The 24672-nt window shown below is 39.1% G+C and overlaps 1 protein-coding gene across 7 annotated transcripts in view; it reads right to left on the bottom strand.

The window, feature by feature from the left end:
* LOC117610975 (TWiK family of potassium channels protein 9) overlaps positions 1–24672 on the bottom strand; it is a 222782-nt gene that overhangs the window by 39546 nt on the left and 158564 nt on the right. For all 7 annotated transcript variants that reach the window (XM_034338846.2, XM_076693346.1, XM_076693348.1 and 4 more), the window contains 2 exons: positions 2305–4114; positions 982–1267 (listed from right to left, as the gene is read on the bottom strand). In XM_034338846.2, the coding sequence (XP_034194737.2) occupies positions 982–1267; positions 2305–2664 (646 nt within the window). In that variant the 5' untranslated portion in view covers positions 2665–4114. The remainder of the gene's footprint in view (positions 1–981; positions 1268–2304; positions 4115–24672) is intronic.

Here is a 24672-nt window from a genome sequence, read left to right on the forward strand (position 1 = left end):
GTTTTGCATTTACCGAACAGAGGTGGCTGGAAACCGCGATACCACGCTCGGAATTTCAATGTTTGCCGTTTCGATTAACGTCTGATCTGTCCAAGGTATCTTAGTCTGGACCCTAACGTTAACTCTAGCCGGAATTCCCTTTCGTGAATTCTGTCTACCATTTAACGGGACACACTCGTTCGTTTATCAGCCGGATCTACGGTAATCTTGGACCGTAAGCAACGTTGTAGGATTCGTGAAACGGTTAGTTGGTCAGATTTAGGATTACGGTCAGGGTCTACAGGTGTTTCAGATTAGAATGTTATCAGCTGAGTGATAATTTCGATTGAAAAATAGTCGGGAACATGGTGAACGATTAATAATTGTCTGACGAAACGAAAGGATTCAAACGGAAAACTAAAAATTCATTTAAGTTTCTAGACTTCTACTTCTTCATTTTTCTCCAATTAAGAAAGTTTAACTTCTACGTGACCGTTTCCAAGTTTTAAAAGGGATCTGCACTTTTTTAATTGATTTTCACAGATATCACATTTCGTTTTGTTCCTTCCGTTTTGTCTCAATAAAGGAATCCTTCTGTACCGTTTCAAAGTTGAAATTGATTGCACTGAATACAGGTATCGCTTTCGGATAATTTTCGATCAGTCATCCGTATATTCGCAGCTGAAGGATTTATTTAATTGTTCCCGACACGATTTTCAGTCAATATAAAATTAGCAATCAGAGAATTTGCGTTTGTGTTAGCAGGGATTAATTAGATTTTTCAATAAAGTCTAAACTTTAACTAATTTTTACTGAACTCGTCGAAATGACAGATCATAGAAATCGTTAATTAGAAATCAGTAATCACGATTCGAGTAAAGGATAATTGCACGATTCTCGAAAGTAATCATGCATCGAACACCGGCAGTTTCAGCGTTAATTGCGAATTCCACGTGCAAACGGCATTAAAAAGTGAAATGTTAATTCTCATTAATCACTTACCGATCGTAGTCAACACGGTGAGGGAGTACAAGAACGCTTTGGCGAAGTTCCACTCGTATTCCGGCACTCGTCGTTCTGTGACAGGGTCGCTAGCGGAACTTCCGACGTATGTTCCGGCGTTCTGGGTCGTCATCATATCCTCGGTGATCCTCTTCACCAGTTGATCCTGAAAACGTGCGATCTCCTGGGCGGCCAACCTCGTCCAGTTCTCACGGTAGAGGATGTTCAAACTCTCCGTGATTATCCATATATTCTCCACGGTCTTTGCTCGAGCGTCGTGATTAACCTTAACGTCATAAGAATGCTTTGTTAAAAGATTCAAGGTACCATTTTGTGGATATATTTCGAGAACTGAATGAATTAAGATTGGGTCTCTCTCCATGGTCCGCCGTTCAAAAATCAGATTGCATACGAAGTAATAATTAAGCTCTTTTGTTAATGATACGATGAAAATTTGAAAATAAGAAGTACGTATTCTAACTGGGAAATAAAGGAACCAGAAATATCTCTTCGAAGCAGAAGACTCTATGAAACAGGTTTCACTTTAAAGAAACGAAGAAACTAGATGGGACGTACGATCGATAAAACTTCGTTGATACGAACGCCAACGCCAGAACGCACCGATAATTCGATTGACTTCGGGTTCACTGAGGTCATCTCAGCGAGAGGAAACCGGGATCAAACCGGAGATGCGACGATAAATCGAGATTTGCTTCGAACGATACCATTCGTTCCTTTTAGCCGATGGAAAAAAAAAATGTCAAACACCTAGACGTATTTAGTGCGAACAGCAATTTCATGGTGACAGAAATATTTGGTCGTTTATCGAATGAAACTTTCATTTCGCAAAGGTATTCATGGAAATCCTTTCTATAAATCATTATATTAAAAAAATTATATGAAACTCACGTCCGAGAGGAACCATTAATTGATATACGATGTAAACGTTTGGAACAATGAAAAATAGATTGCAATTTTTACAGGCGATCAAAATTGAATCGGCACGATATTAATTTGACTATCAATGAAATGAACATTTTCGTAATTTATATCTGTCTCCCTAAACGATAGAAGTAATATATTTTTCATATCTCTACAATTTAATAAAAAAATATCCCTTTGATATTGATGTAACTCTAAACTCTAATTAAAAAAAGAAATCCATGGAGAGATCCCTAAATTTTGCCAAACGATTTTTGGAAGAATAACGTATCGACGAGTGCTTACTGTTCAAGTGATACCCGTTCGAAAAGAATGTAACAATAGAAGGTAAAGACGCGAAGAAGAATGTAACGGGTAGAAATCGATGAAAAACTCAGTTACCTGTTTCATCCAAGCGGTGGTGTTCCGTCTGGTAGGCTGATTCCCGGCTATTGTTGTGGCAAGTGTTCTTTGTTGTATCCCGACGTCGGTGCCGCTCTCGATGGCAAGAAAGATGAAGCTACCGAGCAAAGTATAAGCGACGAGAAGGGCGCATATACCGAGGTTTATAACAAAACCCTTCAAGAAGGAGTGCTGGCTAGCCTTGTCCGGCACGCCGCCGAAGCACAGGCACCTAACTTGTCTCGACGGATGCGTTTTCGAGCGATCCGAGGTGGACCTCTTCAAGGACGACGTATTCCCATTGTTCGCGGGCTTGAAGCCCTCGTAAGCTCTGTAATGTCTCGCGTTCTCTTTCTCCATTCTATCTCCCTTTTTTCCTCCCCTGGATCACCCGAATTCTGCCTTTACTATTTGTCAGCGTCCTTCGATAGGATGAGCAAGAGAAATAGGGAGATCAACGACGGTGTCCCCGGTATTCTTCCAGCTCCCTCTGACCTCCAGTCACCAGCCACGATTTTCATACCAAGAATAATACGGTCAACGATAGATCCTTTCAGAGATCTGTCTCGTGAAGAGAAATCAGTGTTTCTTCAACGATGATCGCGAACAACCTCCTCGACGATCTTCTACGCGATCGTCTTCGCGATCTCTGCATCGCGGAACTACGACTCCTTGAAACACGAACCAGTCTTGAACACTCCATTGGACGGTGGAATGATTTACGTTCGAAAGGCCGTGTCACCTCTGCGAGCTTCCTTTTTCATAGACGCAGGCTTTCGATTATCCTTTCGGAAAATGCTGGCCAAATGCGAGCAGATCGTCGAAAGACGTTCCAGGATCGTTCGAGTATTCGATCGCCATCGGGGTCATTTTTCCAAAGGGCACTCGCGTTCACTGGAATTCTCTATTTTCTAGGATATTAATCCGTTCCTCGAAGATCTACGACTTTTCGGGGATATTAGCCTCCTCACGCATAAGTTGAAGAGATATTTATAGGCTTCCGGGTTGCTTTTATTAAACGATTCGTCGACGTAATGCTAACCATAATTCTGCTTTACGGCTTTCAACGAGGACACTCCAATCTCTGGATATTCCATGGTGAACGAGATTTGCGTAGATCGTTGGTTCGGTTAAACGTTCATTTTAGAGGTACGTCGGTGAAGGAGATCCATCGATTAAGCCTCGATGCGCCGTCAGAGAGGTGAAGCACGTCACTGACTAGGCCGTAGCAGCACTTCCGCTTTTTACCCCTTTCTTTCCTTTAGCGGGAAAATAGAAACTTAAGGAACGGCGCGGAGGGAATTTCAAGAGTGTCTCCATGAGTCACTAAAAACTTTCTTCCGTACGATGTAAAGCTACCGACCTCCTTTTTCTTCTTCTTCTTCTACCTCTTCTGCCCGTTCGCGAAGAAAGAATGAACGAAAGAAAGAGATAAATGTAGCCGCGAGCGAAGCTGCAGGATGCAGACGGAAACGCGAGCGGTGAGCAAGTGGATGGCAACTTCAAGGCTTCATTCCAACAAACAGGATTTCCGGAATAAATGTTCCCGATGCAAACCGCGACTGCGTGCTTCGACGAACCCCTCGTACCCTCTTCGTTTGGTTGTTGCCGTTGCTTCGTCTTCTTCTCATTTCTCGCCGATCGAACTGGCTCGCAGTTCGCACGGAAAGCCGATTAACGCGGTCAGCCTGGATACACAGTAATTTACTCGAATCCTCCACACACGAGGCTCGCGTTTTCGTTTCAGAGGCTCGCGAATGAATCAACAGCTTCGAAACGCGTCGTTTCTCTTCCGCCTCGCCGAAGTAATCTGTAAACAGAAGCGCGAGAGGTGGGATTAGTATTCAAGTTTATACCTTTTGTTTTAATTTTCAGCCAGATGCGTATACCGGTTGGTATATTATTTAAACGAGAATCAATCAGAGTAATTTTTACCTATTTTCACAACGATTATATACGATATAATAATTATTGTATTATTTGCCGAAGGATACTTCCCTAGCGAAAGGGTTAACTCCATTGATTCATCGATAGGAAGAAATGACAAGAGATCGATAGAATTCTATGGACGACCATTTTTATCACTCTCTGGTCCCATGAAATTTCGAAAAGAATCCGAGATTCAACGAAAGAAACCACAATGGCCCCGATCTCTCGAGGAGAGACAGTTGAATCCAAGGTGGACGTAGGACGTTGAATTATCGAGCAACGTCCTTTGGGAAATCGTCTGGAGAAGTTCCATGGAGTTCGAAGAGAATCTAGCGGCAGGGAGAGCCATAATCGACGATCATCCTCGAATCCGCTAATACAGAAGCCACGAAAATCGTAGAAAAGGAAATGCAACGAGGCCATCGGATAAAAGATCGAGAAACGTCGAACTCGTCGCGGAAGAGGAAATCGCAAGGTATAGCGTGTTCTTTTCGACATCCATAAATGCATAGCAAGATCAACCGTTTCAAAGCCGTGAAGAGTTCTCTATATCCGGGCGCGATTCAGAAATCGCGTGCGCCCGGCCGGATGTTCCCTGATATTTAAATTCGAAGATTCCAAGCCGGGAGATTTTGTACCGTATACACCCCCGTAGGAACTGAACGCGCGCCACGCCACTCGACCACGTCACAGTTGAAAACTGAAAACGCTCCTATGGTATTTTTAATATCGCCGTAACACGAGGCTATTGAAATTCCCCTGCAAGAGAGACCCGCAGACGTTTCGAATAGAGGCAAGAATAATGTCGTAGATTTCATTCCCTTTCCCCTTTTCTTCGAATGATCAATAGAATTTCAGATTTAATCCTCGAACAGCGGAGCCTGGTCATTAATCTAAAGTTAAATGTATGATTTTTTAACGAAAGGGTTTCATATATCAGAAGAATATTTTCTAAAGAAACAGTGTAAAATTTAGAAAATGATAATAGGGGCTTTCTCCATGGTCCGCGGTCCGAAGGTTAATAAGGTTCTAATTATTATATAATGTTACTAATTATTTGTAATAAATCTAATGCAAAAATAATAAAAAATATAAAGATAGAAGCTAGTATTTTTATCTACCTTCTCTAACGATTATTCAATTAAAATGACTAAATTAAGTAACCGGAAGAATAATTATCCTCCAAGAAGGTGAATCCAGGAGAATTCGATCTCCAGCAATAAAATTCCTCGTTTCATCGTTTCCCTTCATCCGCCTTGGTCGCGTTCGATAGAAGAATAACGTTTCCAAGGATTTATGGTTTCGCCGGGCGCCTTTTCACGTACACACCAAAGGTAGATCCACAAACATAAAGGAGAACAATGAATTTGAGCACGTCGAATACTAACTTGATGCTAATTTATCGTCCGTCCTGATCGATCGTAGCTCTCGATCCTCCTTTTCACCGGGCGAGAAAACGATCTTTTCGAACAAACTGGCCAACCGGGCTGAAGATCGTAAATCGGTTTCCACGACGGCGCCGCCGCCTTGGCTCTGACCTCTTCCACTTTCGTTCCAATTTTCAGCCCTTGTTTTCCACCCTATCCCTTTATACCTCGTTTACGAGCTCACGCGTATTTCCTCGTAAACGACTGACAGTTTCTCCCTCTATCTATTTTTTATAGTAAACAATCGAAGAACGACGACTTTGCAATTTACGACACGGTTTCTTGCTAAATCTTGGATCTTAAGAAAACTTTAACCGTTTTACAGATGTATCGCTTGCTATTTTATATCCTCTACTTTTCGTACCATGCAAACCTGCAGCACATTACTCCAACCGAATTGACGTTCATCTCCAAAACGACCTTACAATTGCAGCCTGCCTATGTTTCACCTCAAAAGCCATTTCCGCGAAGATTGCATAGCAGCTGCTTCATGCATTAGCATTTATAACCACTTTCCAGCACGAATCGGGAGATAATTGTGCCAGAAGATCGAGCGTACAGAGGCGGAGGGTAGTTGTTGGTGGCACAGGTTTATGGGGGTTGGAAACGAAACGGGAGCCGATGCGAGAACGAAAGAAATGTGACGTTGACGGTGGATGAGGGGAAGGGGGAGGATGCAAAGATAGAGGGTGGCGAAGGGCTGGGAAGGGGTGAAATGCAATTTTTCCGTTCGGCGCTTTCCTCGCTGGCGGGAGAACCACCTGTGCTCGTCTCAGCGACTTTTAAATTCGTACCATTGTCGGCTCTATTTGCTGAAAAATGTTTATTCAATTCCGTTTACCATCACTGCAAGATATTTACCCGGTCGCTTTTGCTCGAATAGCCCCGTCGCACCACTACAACCAATGGGAATTGGATGGGGACGAGATGCGAGATGCTTGCTACGAGCGCGGGGGCGGTTGTGCAGTTAAAGAGAAGAGCGACAGAGAAATAGAGAGAGAGAAATTTCTCGCTATGCAAAGTGGAGCAAATTTTCCGGTAAATAGAGCACCGGCAGGTAAGTGTTAAAATGGTTTTGCTTTATGAGGCCATGATACGACTTTTTAAAAGCACTGTTTCCTGACTGAGTTGACTTCATATTGGGCCTAGTAATTTTCCCTTGGTACAGCGGAACCTCTTGTACCGTGAAATAGGCAGAATATAAAACAACACTTTACATTTCGTATAAATGAAATAATTTAATAGAAATTTATCCCTCTAAATTATATGTGATCATAATAAAAAAAATTATTGATTATTCAATGAACATAAAATTCAGCTGAATTTTTATTTTCACTGAAATTCTTATGTTTTTCCAAAAATTGGATGCTGGATGTATTTAGCCTGCAGGTACAGAGAACAGGAAAATGTATTTCGGAGGAAAATAGTTTTTATAACATATTTTCGTGTTTCATTTTTCAAGATATTTCGAAACATATCGAATCGTGGTATACTTTTTACTTTTCAAATAAAATTGGGATATTTCGTCTGCTTTTAATTTACTATCTTGAATAACTAGTGGAATTTGCATTTGGAAATTTCTCTCTCTATTCATCTTTCGATTGTCTGACTAATTGTAAATTAAATTTGTAATGTTGATCGCTGCTGACCCCGACGGCAGTCGATAATCTATACGGTGAATAATGCATGTATTAATAATCCATATTATCGTATACCGTATAAATTCATACTGATCTATTACATGTAGATGCTTTGAAACGTGTATATCAGCTTATGCGGGATTTTATAGTATGAGAAGATTTAGTTGAAGTTCAATTTTAAAGAAACATTATTTACAGACGTTATGAATTTCGATAAAAAATAATGGAATATCTCTTTAAATTTTCTAAAATAGAATTTGGCTAATTGTGAAGCAAAATGCTAGTCGTTAACCTGATATTGAAATATTATTAACAAAGAGACTTTCAATTATATGAACGAACAGTATGACAGGTATTCTGAGACTAAGCAAAACAGAATGAAAATGATGATATATGTACTTCCCTCTCGATTTCCTCTCGAGTTTGTACGATTTCGTATATCAGCAAACGAGATCACAGTCCACGACAGAAAATTTATGGGAGTGTCAACACCATCGAAAGTTTCATTAACCTGGACAAGCTATGATATACAAAATCGTCCCGAATCGATGAAATACACTATCACGATTTCAACCCATTTTTACTTTAGAATCTGAATCAGTTACCGTATTTTATGGGCCTTTTTTTAAAAATATTTCTGAAATTTTCAATAAAAGATCTTAGATTTATGAATCATTGATTTTTTTTAACACCTTTCTTTTTAAACCATCATTAATTTCTTACTTACACCTGGCAAACAATTGCACCATCAAGCATGCAGTATCGGAAACAAGAAGATGATAGAAAAACTATGGGAAAATGTTATAACGAGAAGGGAATTCGATGTCAATTAAGCTTCCTTCGAGGATCCTCCCTTGTACACGTAGACGAAGCGGAAGCACCTCGTTATTTCAAGCGCCTGCATTTGTAACTTTTTCTAAAACTTCGTTCGGTTAATCCTGCAAGCATTTCGTTAGACGTGGTTGGAAGGCAGTGCAAAAAGGAAGCATGCTCGGACAAATAACGACGATACGTTCCTCGCAGCTGTTCGCTAAACTTTATCACCATCATTTCTCTCCGCACGATCACCACAGAGTTCCTATACCCGTATGCACTTAGATTTCTTTCTATTATTTAAATAATATTTTTCAAACTACTCAGACATTTGGAAATAGACCTATAGACACCTGGTCGATAGTTCAATCTGAAGAATTCAACAATAAGCAAAATTTATCAAATTTTATCAGCAATCATAGAAGTATTAAATGATAAAGGATAAAATTCTTTAGAAATGTTTGAAGATAGAAGAAAAAGGGGTGAATAAGTGGTGGGAAGCAGTGCAAAGTAAAGCTGATAAAAAGTGGTAAAATAGTAGAAGGAGAGATAACGACGTGAGATAGGACAAGGTGGTTGCAGAGCAACGAATAAAAAATAGTCTACGACATATGATATTCTTGCAGGATGTCGTGTCTGAGCGTCGCCCGTTGCACATCCTGCTATACAACGGGCCGATGTGTAGCGTTGCGAAATGGAACGAGGTTGAAATTTGTGCCCCGAGATGAAATTCTCCCTGTACACGGTATACGATATTCCCTAGAACGTACATACGTATCCGTTCGAGAGAGTCCTTTCGCAATTCAGCTTGTTAGAGAATGTGGTTACACGGTGGCTACGGTGCTCGAGCGTCCGTATTTTCCAGAATTAACGACGCAAGGGATCCGACTTACTGAAAATACCTTTTCCCTTTTCTATTTTTCTCCTCAATTTCTCGGCATCGTTTCAAAAAATTTCAACCATTAATATTACATTAGCTCTGTTAAACGCCAAGCGGAGATTTGTCGTTTTCTTCATTGCGAAAATTCATTTGATCAGTGTAAATAACGAAGTGTCAGTATTAGAACAGAATAGAATGGTCATTCGAAATCCCAGTAGAATTATGGTCGATACGTGACAGGGGCAAATATAATAGAACATTGAACGCTAACAAGCAAGATGTCGATTTCTGTGCAAGTGGCACTACACGGCTTGTACACGGTCAGCATCGGACTAATTAGAAGTTAATTGCCGGTATAAATGTTATACTATTTACCATCGACTCGGTGCATTACACACGGGTGTTAGGCTGTGCCGTGTAAACGGGATATTATTGGCCGACCACTCGTCGATGTGACATTAATGCACGTGGGATCTTGTCAAGCTACACCCGGCCATCGCTATTAGTTCTATTACAAAGAGTTGCCAAACCGCGCCGGTTTATCGTCCACGTTACCTCTATTCCCATCGATATACCCCGGTAACTGAATTCTGTTGATAAACGTTTCAACGGATTATTTGAGTATCGGATAGGCTGCAGTCAAAACCACTTAGCACGCTTATGATTGAGCCATATCCAAAGGTGCTTATAACAGAATGTGTTATGCATCACACCTGATATCCTATCTGTTCATTTTTTCAAATCAATCAACACCTTTTTTTTAATAATAAAATTACCTACATTTAAAAATTTTATTAAATATACCTAGAGAAACGATTAATTTTTAAATTGCAATTAGTATTTTGTATAATAGGAAAGTTTCAATTTTTTCGAATGAAACATTTCCAAGCTATCTTTTAACAAACGATCGACACGAAATTCGAAGAATCATCGCGTTGATTACAGTAAACAGAACGGACCAGAGGCGTTAATTAACAACCGAATCCAATCAATTAGTCTGTTTTCCAATGGAATAACGAACCCTATCAGAAATACGTACCAAAAGGGAGCGTTCGATTACCGGTTTTTTCATTTAAGTGGTATTTCCCCGTTTACGGTACGGTCATTTCTGACGTAAAGGTAACACACACCGGGTTGCTATAAACGGACCGACAGCGTTATTGGACGGCGTATCCAAGGCTCGTGGTCGCAATTGATCCGAATCCTGGCCGTTTACGAAGACTCGGCAATTCGGTTCAGTTTATTAGCCGGCCATGCTCAATTATCGCCGGTATGATAATAATTTGCTCTCGTTTGCAGAGGTCGCTGCCAGCCGCGTGAACCTGCCGAATCAGCTAGTGGAATTAACCGAAGGAATTCGAATTGCACAGCACGTCGATCGATTTTGACCCCCCCTTCTATTCGCTTCGTCTATACTCTATGCGTCTGTGTCTCTTGTTCGAATTATACTAACTGCAACATTGAGATTCATAAGCGTGCTATTATTTACATATACACAAAGGACGTTTTTCGGATAAAGTGTGTTAAATAAATAGAAACATGCCATTCCAGACAACCGTCTTACCTCTTCGGCGGCCCCGAAGAGACTGACGATGCAGCGAAGGAGGTCCTCCCCCCTCTACATGTAAGTCTGTGGCGGACCACCCCTTGCGCATACGCGAGAAAATTTAAATTAATATTTACTTTGTTATTCATACTTTTCAGTTATATAATAAATTTTATAATATATAATGAAATGAAATGTTTAAACAGCTCATGGTACTACTGGTTTGATAGATTAATTTAAAAGACACTCGGTAGATGCGTATTTTAACTAGCTGAAGTAAGCCAAATTACTCAAGAAATTTATTAATTCGATGTTACATAATGGAAATTAATCAGATTTTCCTGCATTACGGAAAATCGCAACCGGTGATTGAGGAACACGTAGACGATAGACGTAGGAGTAAATCGGATTCAGTTTACGCTCGGTGGCGTTGTTAACATGGATTCAAGCTAGTTTGAATAACGGTATTAAGCATATCGAGTATTCTAATCAGATGTCTGTTAGACTATTCGCGAATTATTAGAAGCAGCAACACGTTAGATAAGACTGAACCGCTTAGAAATTGAAATTAATTTTTGTTCGAATACCTTTCTATTAAATAATAGTACATCTATGTTGTCATAGACATTTGAACGAATGAATGAAAATGAAAAAGATACTACAAAAATCAACGAAATAATCGATACACAAATATTCCTAAGGATTGTAGAATAATTGATTGATTCGATAGCAGGCATCTTCGACTGAAGTTGTAACAGGTACAATATCCGTAACCGTCGATAACGATACACTTTTACTTCTTCCAACATAGAAGAGTAATGTTCTCCATTTCCCCGCTACTTCACTTTCAACGTCTGCACGATAGGTGGGAACGATTTCGAAATATCTCGAAACATTATCGAAGCTTTTCCGTTCGCTCGAAGCGGGGAAAACCGTTGTACGAGACACTTGAACGATTTCACGCTGGGAAACTTTCATTTTGTCGTTCCACCAGGCCGAGAGTGGTGCAAAAATACGTGGAGAAAAAAGAAGAAAGAGAATTGAGAGAAAAATAGGGGGACAAGTTTCAAGGGGTGCGAGAAGAAGAGAAATTAGAAGTGAACAGTGTGAACCGTCGTCGCTTTCAAAAGGAACTTATAAAAAGTGTTCACACGAACAACGCAGACATACCATTCTTATTCAACAATTATAAAAAGTCTTTTTCATTTTTCATATCCACTGCGTTATTATTTATTCACGTTATCGTTCGTTCTATCGTTATTTTTCATATTGGACGAGAAGAAAATTGGATAATTCCAAAGAAATTTAATTTCGAATCGGTCGAAATGTTCCGTCATTCCGTCAGGCGACTAGTGGCGCAGAAAATATGAGCCAGGTGATTAGTGTATTGTTACCCGGTGTGTAATTAATCGGTGTACTTTAATCTCGATGTGCCTCCACATCGGAGCGAAAGTTAATGAACTACGGAGAGAGTAATTTGGAAAATAATTAGTGAAAATTTTGTGTAATAGCATCCGCCCTCAGGCTATAAATAATCTTCGATAAATAACGTCACAGAATTTTATCTAAATGAAGTTGTATTATTTTTGTTTATATTCAACAAATCTTTCTGATAGGACGTTTAACAACACCTGTATCGACAGGTTTGCGCGCATAAGGGTATCAGTTTCAAGCACGGTTACCATCGATCAGCGTAAAACAAGGGGTAATTGTGCAACAAAAACATAAAAGTGGCGAGTATCGGTGGCGTTTCAGTGTTATTGCGATACAGGAGGCGTGGGCGGAGTTCGACGACGTTGACAGTCGCATGCAAATTGTCGCGGCGCGAAATGACAAATTAACGGCGCCGGCCTATTCATACGGACACTGATTAATTGCCATTTACTTGCAAATTTCCAGGGTGCGCGCGTTTACACGTTGCGCGGCTAACCCTCGCTAACACCCACTTCCGCCCTCACCTGTGACTGCACCCACCCCCATGGCGGCTAACGCAGACCCTGTGGCGGCTACGCCGTGTTGACGCAGCTTGTTGTTTGTCATTTGTTGCGGACTGCATTAACATCGACCGCACGGGAGCGTAACCGGCACTCCGGGGACGAAAGCGCAACGGACATTGAAAATTCTGCCTTCAAATAGCATCCCTCTACGGTGTCATGGGAGAGCCTCTGCTGCTATTTTTGTTGCAGGTGAAACCTAGTGAAATATTAGTTTATTCCACCACCTTCCGCTCTTTTCTACCCCGATGTTGATAGGCATCGGTGTTAACCTAAGTCCATTAAATGGTTCGACAACCCCGGAAACAGGGTGTCGGTCGACAAACTTCCTTCGACTCGTCAAAACTTTTACCACGATGGGAAAAGCTCGACAGGGAGGTGCTGTAGCGTTCGAGTATCAGTTCTTGCGAACTTTCCTTGCTATAATGCGAAGATGATAAACTATGAGGCGAAGTAATTGTATTATATTGCAAATAAAGACATCATTAATTAAAATGTCAAAATTCTTATTGAATTATAAATCATGCTTCCTTCTATTTCCAACCCTAAAAGTGATCTATCATTCAGATTCTAAATATCAATCGTTGGGATCCATGTTTCCGGCTTAATATTCATAAGGGACTTAATTAAACAATCTAATATTCAGACGATCCGTTGCGTATAATTGCACATTCCGTTCGCTGTTTCCACGCGAACGGGTACCTATCTATACCCTGCGATGGAAATACATTCGGTTAATTGGAGATGAAAAGTTTGAGATAATTGTTCGAGCATAAAAACGTCGGGCAGCTTCGAATTTCTTCTTAATTGACAGGAATCCCTGTACTAGTAGGATCGTCGAAGCGTGGAGGGTGAAAGAGAGGAGGAGGATGGAAAAGCAAGAGAAATGAGTGAGACTAGCCAGAAATATTACGTTAGGAATGCTAATGAGACAAAGAAGGGTACAGGAAAAGAAGGGAAGCTGGTTGTTCTCGTTTCACGCTACCTCCAAGTCCATTATCTCGATTCGTGGACAAAGCATGAAAAATGCTCGAAACGAGATACCGTAATTTCCAAAAGGGATGCTTCAACGAGGAACACGTGGTAAATAATTTACTGTAACGTTAACTATTTCACCGTGATCGCGAGAAAAAACATTGTGTCACGCCTTAATTACTCGACGTTTCTTAATTGCTATTAGAGAAAAGCGTGCTGTTACGGATTTAATTAAAAACTACTCGAGGGGGATTCATATTTTCTTGAAAAGGAAAGAGAAAAAGTTAAGCGTAACGCCTGTCAGAGCTGAAATATAGGGGAATAATTAACGAGAAAGTGGAAGACTGCACACGCGATCCCTTTATTTTTCAAAAAGCCTTCAGGCATCGACGGACAATGAACACTTCGTTCAAGCTAACGCTCAAGAGCTCTCAGCTGTAGAAAACTTCAACCAGCCTTTCCCTCCTGGAACGCAAGTTTTAACGAAGTCGACGAGCAAAAATATTTTAAAGAATAACATGCAAGAGACTGACTGTTACAACATAGAGCATCGTTTATATTAAAGTGTACCACATAGTTTAAATAAAATAAAATAAAATAAATTTATACTTAAAATGCTATAGCAATTCTGCCAAAAAGAAAAAAGAATATTGAAAATGAACATAGACAAGGATGTACTGCGATAGGCAATTTTATGCTTGGATTAAGTTGGATTTATAAAAAATGCAAGCTCGTTTCATGGAACTGGAATTTTGATATCAACCATGATATTTTAAACGATTTTTTTTTCGTTTCGCGTATTTCCTATCAACAAATTGCATATTTTCGTTTGCTTTTTTAATTTTTTTTTTTAAAAGATAACAGTTGATTATGTATTTGAGTTTATATTGCAAAATAATGGATAGTTTTTAATTAAATTCCAAGCAATCTTAGCACTTTTCCGATACATTAAATCAGACCATACAGACATCGGATCGAATATTAATTAATGGTTAACCGGATAACCAAGAAGTTTCGCGTAGGCGGCACTAGACAAGGAAATCCAAATAACGTTGTAATTCGATTATTCGCTCATCCAACAGAGAATTGGATAACTGTGGCTAGTTGTTATTGTTTCGAGCACAAAGGATCGGCTTGCGGAAGGTGTTGCGCTTCCACGATTCCTCTCGTTACAAATGTATAACTGCCTCAAGGTGGCCACGGGCAAAGACAGCCTTTGGATTTATACTTGAACGCATTAATCTCGGTTTATTGCCAGTCACTAGCTTTGATCTACGTGGACGGTGTCCAATTTAATACCAATTACAAAAGCTAACGAGTGAACCTCTTAACTTAATGGCGGAATGTCAAATCACGGTCTCTGTAAAGTAATTAATTAGAAATATTCACGATTGAAGTTTGGAATTATTTTCATCGAGACGAATACATTTGCATATTGAAATAACAAACATGAAACGACAAAAATATTTTGACACCGATAACAAAAGCTATTGAAATTCTTTAATATTCTCCACAAAGCGTATCTGTAAAATCGCGAATACAGAGGGTAATTCAATTGAGAAATCGAAGGCTATTCGAGTTGCATGACCACAGTGCTCATAATCAAGAAGGCCAGGTACGTAATCCTGCGGAACCGGTGGCCAGGTCTCGCTCGGAACAAAGCATAAATCACAAAGCGCCGAACATTCGTTATGCGGTATGCGGACCATGAAATACGTGGACTCGCAGTTTCTCCTATGCGTTTGCGTGCACACTGCACACGTGTGCGCACGATATCCGTGTACACACAGTGTGCGTCACGCTCGACAAAGCAAATTCATCCGATTGGATTCAGAGTTATTCGTAACAGGGCAAAAGGAGGGGCGCGAGGGATGTACGAGAAGAATGTTCCGTCGATTTTTCACGATTTCCCGAGAACAGTGAAAAATGGTGAAGGTGTTCCGTATAAACAAAACTAAATTGAAAACGGGATGGAAGGAATAGGGGATGAACGAAATGTTCCGTTCTCTTCGGTATCAAGAATCATGCCCCTTCAAAGGTTTACAATTTAATGGATTCTTTTTAATTTTGCCGAAAATTAACTTTCGTATCATCGTTCGGCGAGTTCGAAGATAAATCGTAGACGATGAAGGGTAGAATGAATTTTGATTTAGCGGATCATCAATTTAAAATTTCACTATCAAATATTAAAGTGAAGGGAAAAGAAAATGCAAGATCAGCCCGCGGATGATAAGGATTCTTTTATGGAATCGATCGACTTTGGAGTTGATAATGAATCGCCAATCCGGATGGAATTAGTTAGAGTAGAAGTAATTCGGAGTGAATTTTTCGTGCGGAAAGAGATCGTACTCTTCTCGGTATTTGAAAATTTTATCAAGCTTCCCAGCGGTTCCAAGAAAATTGAGATTTCTAAGCTGCTACGTTACAATTTATTTCCTCGAATAGTAAGATTTCACCCGATACTTTCGACTCCGTTCCGGGACAAATTGAAATTTCGAATTTAATGAATTTTACTCTTTTAACAAAAAGTAAATTAACTATGTAATTTATAATTTCCTTTTGAAATTTAGAACGAGTACAATCAATTTGTATTTAAATTTGCATTTAAAGATTTTATCAAGAAATAATGTTCCATAAACGATGCAATTATTGTTTATCATTTTCCAATAACTACAATTTATTCCACTTCTCCCTCAATAATGTTGCACAATATTTCAATGCTGTAATACAATAAATCGTTACGTTGCCAATATTACAAGCAGAGTTTAGCACAATATATGAATAACCGAGGCAAAATTTCTGTTCAATCGAAACTCCATTTAACAGCACTTAACTTGTAAGTGGAATTAACACGTTCGTTACCAGCCCTCATTTGAAACCTCGTTCACTACAAACCGTGCAGAGACTCTCTTTACACAAAATACATAACAAAATAATATATTTTCAAGCTATGCACAATTGAACATCGAATGGTCGATAATTTTCCCTAATGTTATTTTTGGAAAATTCATTTCCCTCAATTATCAAGAATTCGGCGTTTCTTTGGTAAAAAGATGATCTTTCATAAGTCAAGGCTGGCTGTTATCATAGTCCTTCGTGTCTCAATGAGACGATAAATTAATCCACGAGCCGATGACGCTCTGGAAGTTGAAGATTAGCAAGTTTCTGACGAGTACACGGAAAGCACCTTAAAGGTTCGAGCGCAAGTAACCCATAAGAGGCGGGCAATTCCCCGGAAATTTTGACGGAGTGACCTCTTCCCCTCCCTCGCTTTTCTTCTTTTTTTCCCCACTCTTCGTCACCCCTTTCTTCTCTCGCTCTTCCTATAACAGGGGCTGTGAGCTGGTTCTTTTCCACTTCTATGGAAAAGTTCGTATGCCGAGGTTTCAGCCGCGCCGAGCGTTCGGCTATAATGAGATTTCAGGCGAACAATAGTGTCGCCATTTCCCTAATGCGATTCGCTACTTAAATATTTTAATAAAATTCCGTCTTCTTTCAGCAAGCTCCTTACTTAACTTTACCCTCTGCTCTCCGCTCCCACCACTTTGCATTCTCGGTACTTTTAATCTTTTTTTTCCCCCCCTTTTTCCTTCTTTGACGACCCTCTTTCCCCATTTGGCTAAGCGAAGCGGAGTTATCGAAACGTCGCTGGCTCTTCTTTTTCTCTCTCTCTCTCTTTGCCCTTCACCACGCCCGTTTTCATGGACAGCGGGTCATTATTCTTTGGAGAACTTTCTATACCCTTTGGATACGACGTTTTGTATCGGAACGACCGCATTTGCCATCCTTTTGCAAATTACTCTTCGATTGGATCTTCGGCTTCAGCTTTTTCTTCACCGTTACACGGTTACATTCAAGAACATTACATTCAACGAAGAAAACTTCGTTCATAAAAATGTATTCATTTACGTTTAAAGAACTCGGTTTTCTAAGGTGATCAATTTTAATTGAAATTAGAGAAGAATTTCAATATTCCAGCAAGAGGGGGTGAAATTTGCAAATTCAAAGGACTGTATTTTTGAAATAAAATTGAAATCAGTGAAACGATGACTTAAACACCCCCTAATTTCACGTGTTTTATATCATATTTCAATAGTCCATCTCATTGATTATGCAATCGCGTGGATATACCATCGACAGTAGAATTTCGCGAATGTTTTTTTCCTATTTTCCAGGAACAAACTTCCCTTGATTCGACTTCCTCCTCCCGTTTTCTGCTTACGTTTGCCCCGGTTGCGGATACCAACGTCTGTTCCCTTCTTCCGGCGAAAGTTTCGAGGAAGTCGAGGGAAGAGGAAGGAAAGTTTCAGGGAAAATACAGAAGCCGTGGAAAGTTCACTGGTGATCGAGTGGACACCGGATATCTAAGAATCTTCCCCTGGATACGTGCTCGCGTTTGTACCGAAGGGATTCGCCTCTATGCATACACTTTTTCGGCAAGTTTTATTATTTTCCAACCATCTCGTCTGTGAATAATTCCGTTATCGAATGCCATTTTTTCCGATCGGTATTCAAACGTTCCGTTAAATATAATGAAGCGTGAATTACGCAACAGTGGATTATTCTCATATTTCACGAAATAAAATGAGAGTTTAAAGATTTTTTTTCCTGAGCCGTATATAAAAAATAAAATTGTTTCGTATCTATGCAAATGGAGATTTATCTAAACGAAGAAGAACTTTCTCGTCAATAGATGAAGCAAACAGAATACAACTACCGCATTTTTGACACGTCGTACATTTCGTGAAAGTTTTTAAGCCGAAGAAAAGAGACGAAAACTTGTGCAGACATCTATTTATACGTATTCTCTGGTAAAAACGTATCGCAGTGTCTAGCCGATAGTCGTATGTCGTGAAATCGTGTTTCTTTATTTTTCAAAGGAAGTTGGCCCAGAAAGCGGAAGAGCTGAACCGCAGCAACAGATAAATCAAAACTGGCCAGCGAAAACTTTTCAAGTACCTGAAATCCGTGTCCAGAGAAGCACTTCTTACGGGAGTAGCTCGTGAACCGTTTTCGACGAAACTTTATGGGGATGTAAAGTTACTTGAAACACGGATAACCTTGTATTCTATTCGTCTACAGAAATATTCTCTGGGATTAAATAAATCGCTTTCTTAAAAAAAATAAATACTTTCAAATGAAATCTCGTGTTTGGAAAATAATTTAACTTCCATCGCTCTCCTAGGAAAGTTAAAATTATTGTTGATGATTAAACTTTTCTGATTTATCAGAAGTCATAATTACTTTTCCAGGTTTCGTTCAGAAAACTTTCGAAACGTCGTTGCTTTGAGAAGAAATATTAAGAAATTTATTGGCTATAATTATATCCACTTCGAAGATGCAATCCTTTTCTAATATCAAAGACTTTACAATTTTTCTCATGTTTACGTGAAATTTAATAAAAGTTTTAAACTTAAAAAGGACGTAATTATAATGACAGTTCATTTCAAGATTTTAGACGATTTTTCACAGACTCTTTCATTCACGATCTCGTTAATTATTCTACATCATAAAGTGTCTCAGGGGTCGTTTGCATCACAGAACAACACGGCAACTTACTTTCCGCACTTCGTAATAAAAGTTCTGCGAATCTTCTGTCATAGTTAACAGGGAAATTATTTCCTGGTAGGTACAAGCAGCCTTTTCGCGCTTTCAAACGCAACGCTTTGCCACTATCTGCTTCGCGGAACGAAACAAAGGGTCGAGGATCTTGTCGGTTTCTTTATTTCTCTAGAAAGCTGGAACTTCTTTGAAAGGTAAGAAACTTTCTTTAGGATACGAGAAAAGATTCTCGAAAATGATTGCAAAAGAAATACGGTTCAATTCGAGGCCATGGAAGTAGCAGGCAACAATTTTAATTTAATACGTTGATTGATATCAACACCTAAAAATTGAATTAATTAAAGTTGCAAAATGAATGTAACTGAAGATATACACTAGTAGGAGACATCGAAGGAAAGTTGTTGAAATGTTAATTTTTCAAGTTCGCGAAGGAATGTTCGAACTTGAATTGGCAATTAGTTCACAGACTAATCGAATATCGGGGTGTGAGGTGTACCATGGCTGGCCAACTTCCCTAATAATCCCCATGAACGTAATTGTGTTTGCGAAACTCAGCATTCCAACACTCGGCTATTCTCCCTCGACGAGTCAGCTGAATGCCGATGGATTAAACAAACAGCACAACCCTGAACTGCTATTCCAATTGAAAACATTCTGTTTCGAACAATAAAGGAATATTTCAACGAATATCCTTGAAGGACCTCTTTAAGGATCGTTATTCCTGACAAGTTAGAAAAGATTCTACTATGCGACATTTATATTCTCGGGGAGCAGTGATCCAAAACTTTAACTTAAAGCAACAGATGATCCTTCATCGTTAAAGTATACAAAGTTCATAATCTTCTTTTTACTATCTTCTCTCAAGACTTATTACTTCTACAAAGTTAAAATATATTAAGTTATCTGTGTCAAAGACGAGAAAAAAATATTAACAAATTTATTATCTTCAACGTTTTATTATTCAATTCCTCCTTCTTAATGATTCATTTCATATAAAGCCGGGAATAGCACGGTGAAAGCTTTGATATTCAAGTATGCGGAATTTGAACACGAAAGCAAAGGTGGTAAGAGGGAATGCTAACATAAAGATGGAAAAATACACTGCTCGAGAAAGAGAATGTACTTGTATGAAAAGGGATGTACAGATTATTTACATAACGTGGAGAAAGGGTCGGGGTACAAGTGGCGAAGGGGGGTGGAAAAGATAGGAAGGAAGGAAGTAAAGCAAGGGTGTGAACGTGTAACTCTCTGCCATTTGACCGCCTACACAAAAAGTCACTTTAAAGTTTTTTCCATAAACGAGAACGGTTGCCTGTTTAACGCGAAAAAGGTCCCTGAACTTCTCCACCTGAAACGTTACGAAATAATTCAACGTTCAGCAAACGAAAAGCATAATGAACCGGAAACTCGACCGGTTAATTTCTCACAAACTTCGTTCTACCAAACAGACGAACAATTTGATTAGCCTGTTCCATATTAATGATCAATTTAAAAAAACATCTCGATGACATAAAAGTATCAGAAATTAAAACTTGAGCCACTTTAAGTCATTTTGTTTTTTATGTATTTGTTTCTTCGATGAATAAATGGAAATTTTCTGGGCGAGAAATCTAACACGTTTCCAATATTTTCAATATCCCTTAGCTTTTAATATTTTCTATATGGGAAATATAATATATTTTCGATATTTTTTACATGGAAACTGTAATATATTTTCAACATTACACGGTGATTTAATAAAATGCAGTGGTTAAGATGAAAAAGATTGCAAGAAGAATTATATTTCTTTCGAGGGGAATAAGGGAGATTTGATTGAAAAATAGAAACTACTTCGGCGAAATTGTGTAGGTGTACGAAAAATCTATACACAGAAGGAATTGAAATGTACGCGTTACGTAAATTGATTCAAGAGCAGCGGAAAGGAACATTCGAAGGGGAGTGAAATTTAAAATTGAAATACAGTTAAAATGTCAATGACGCTGGGATCGTTATCGTCTGAATTTTTCAAAGAGAATCAACTGAATTTTATTCCCTTCGTGAAAACCATACTCCTGGTTAAGCCGATTCACGATTCTGCATATCAAAGGGACATCGAATTCTCGAAAATGAAAATGAACCACTTTAATGCCCTCTAACTTATGTCACTCATTCAATAAATATTTCATTGTATTATAATATAACAACATGTAAAATAGAACTGTACAACTTCTTCAGAATAAATGAAAAAATTAATTGGAAAATTGATTTTCTTTTTGACATTTTGTATCATCAAATAAGTTTCTGATCTTCTATCGTCAGTAGTCTATTCAATTAATAACATCATTTATTAACAGTACAATTATCTATAGAATGATAATTACGAAATCAATTAGCACGAGTAATTAATTTCGCCAGGATCACCCTACATTGATTAATGAAGCAGGTCAATCGAAATATTACTAACAAGTTACAAAATTTACAAAATCATAGATCGTTTTATCAATGAATTGCTATTAATTATTAACGTATTCATGAAATGATTAAGGAAGAAGTTGACAGTCTATGCCGAGAAGAGAAAGATTTTCAACGTTGTGAAAGGGTGAGCAAGGACTCGGTTGAGAGATTTCTTAAATACGTTACACGAAACCGAATTTTCACTCGACGAACCAGCAAAGGTAAACTTTTTCCATCCTTTCTCGAGGAGGCGAGGTCGTTTACTTTTCGAGACCACCAGCTACAACTCTTAATCCTTCTTCGAGTTCGAAATACACGCGACCATGAACGACAAATTCGATTTCCCCCGAGTTTATGTCACTTCCATGGGGGTGAGGAACGAACCATACACCATCTTACAAATTTTTTCTAAGCCAGGATAAAGGAAAGAAATTTGTAAAAATGTATAAAATCATTTTTTCGTTGATCTTTATAGTAGAAATAGTCATAATTAATCAGACTATTTTACCTATTTTCATTTTTCACAACTGTATCAACTTCTTATATTAATTTGACTAATGACATCAAGTTATTATGTTTAAATAACAAAGACATTCCACATCATAGCTTTTCATTAATAAATATTACATCAGAAGATTAATTTTAAGATTACAAGTTGTAATGCTTGTTCAAACTTCACCCCCTGAAAACTTTTCTGATCCCTCGATCGAACTTTTCAAATTCATAATACCTCATGGAAATTCTAGCTTCAACCTAAAACTTATAATACCATTTATCGTTAACTACATTAATATTAACAACAAAATCGACGAATGGCCATTGAAATTCTCATTTCCTGACATTATGCGAATTACTCCAGGTAAATGAAATTTGTAATTAGGAAACTAGCATAACTTTTCGACACTGACGAGTGCACACTCCATTTATTACTCGTCGCAAATTCCGGTGGACCTCGTACAGTTGCCTTCTTTACGAGAGGGTTTCAGCCCGACTAATAACGTCCAAATCCAACGTTCTCCTTCTCTTTTTAACCATCCCCTTCCAACCTCCACCCCTTTATTACGAAAAGTTCTCAGCTTATTTCGTACGGGTCATAATTTCAGCGAATTGTATTTTCATTCTACGCGCAAGCTTATGGGAATTTCTACCTCATAAGTAAGTAGATTACATTCACTGTATAAATATGTATCCGTGCGAGTAGTTTAATTTGATATGTAAATTATTATTACTATATTTTTGAACGTTTAATAAATGAAGGAAGAAGTTGAAAAAATATATTGAAGATGATATCGAAGACGATAAATCAGTGATAAGAAAAATGAGATCGAGCCCAAGGGACAGCAAGGAATTCAACAAATTTACCACGCGTCATTTATTTATTTTTTATTTATGTGCGATGCTCACGGCCTGATTTTCGGGATAACGAGGTTGTAAAGGCGGCCCCGGTAACAAGATCGGCCAAAGTAGCGTTGTGTATCAAGAATGATGCCTTCGTTATTTCGCCGTTATGGTTTTTGTTCTTCTAACGAGAGAAAGTAGTTTGCCAGTCTTTTCACCCTTGTACCCTTCTCAAATCTATCTTCTACTTTGTCGCGTCAAGAAAGGGAATTTCCTATATTAAATTGAGGATATTTTCAAAAATATTCCTATAATAGAATTCAGTTCCAAGTCTTGCAATCTTCGAAATTAAAATTATTTCAATTCCTATTTATAATTCACTTAAAAGCCTATCAGAGAAACAAAATTTCGAAGTGATTCCTACCAAGGTTGGCGTATCACTAGCGAAAGGTGCAAGTACTTGACTCGTCCTTGTAACTTTGAAACAACCTCTTCACATTTCAAACAGAAACTCTCGTTGGGTTTCCACGCAACGGCGAACAACGCGATTCGATTTGACGCCCTCTTTAGGCGCGAAGTAATTAACCGGAAGCGTCAGATTCTGACTGCAAATTATGCCAATCATTCTGTTTCGTAACTACGTTGATGTTTCTCGTTTCCTTCCCGCTTCACGCAATCCCATCGCGCGAATAATTTAATTTCAAAGTGAACACGAATTCGTTAGATTCCTTCTTCATCAACGAAGGATTCCTTGAAATTACGGGATAAAGGGAGGGTTTCTTTTCCAAAAGAACAAACCCGACGCAAGAATTTTGAACCAAATGAATTCGAATAAATTGTTTCTTTTAGGAAACACTTGTGACACTTGTTAAATGTAATTGCTGATTATTTAATGCAACATTGTTCATTTAATCTTGGAAAAAGTACTAGATCACCCTTTGTCGTATCTAAAACCTGCAGCGGCAGGAAGAGACATTTCTCAGATATGTGGAACTGGCGCTAGTCCAGAAAAGCCATTTCAATTACGCCATTATTTTTGTGTTACAGAAAATGGTGCATCGTTCATATTTTAAGGAAAATATTTTAATGAATCAGACTTCCCTTTGAATAATCTCGAATCTTAAACGATCTTGGCCGATGTTCCTGATCCCTGTTCGAAACATCACGGAATCTCTACAATTTCCAGTGGAACTGTAAAGGGGAGTTGTTGGCCGAAGAGCACGAAAGGTCGCATGATTCTCGAACGGCCACGGGCCGCGTGCACGGTTCCTCGTAAATCCGCCCCGAGGATTTCGTTATTTAATCCGCTTTCGAATTGCCTCGCGCTGCGCTCTCGACCTTCCTCTACGCTCTGTCAACTAAGCGTCGCCAGGTCGGCGAAACTGGTAGCCGGAGAGGCAAAAGGAAACAACACGAACCGAGCCCCGGCTCCCACGTAACGTACATACAAAGGGGGAAAAGAAAAGTACAGAGTACAACTATGGTTACAGTCATAGCCTTAAGCGGATCTCGCCTTGTACCGTACAAATTGCAGCGAATGTTCAACGTTTCGGAAAGGTTGCACGATTGCATCAACGTTATCGTCGGATAGCCGAAAGGAAAAGATACTCCCGAGACGAGCAGCTGGAAAAAGCCAAGAAAAGAATTTAAGGGAACCGGTTGCAATTCAACAGGATATCCAATCCGAAAACGCTTGTAATCTTCTATAGGGTGTAATTGAATCCACCGTATGGATGAAATTAATCCCTTTATATCGAGTTTGCAGCAGAGGAAAGTGATTCTTAGGTGCCGTTACGGGATCCGATTCTCCATGGGCCAACTTGTACCCCGA

Source organism: Osmia lignaria, chromosome 3 (assembly GCF_051020975.1).
Source record: "Osmia lignaria lignaria isolate PbOS001 chromosome 3, iyOsmLign1, whole genome shotgun sequence".
In the NCBI taxonomy this organism is placed as follows: domain Eukaryota; kingdom Metazoa; phylum Arthropoda; class Insecta; order Hymenoptera; family Megachilidae; genus Osmia; species Osmia lignaria.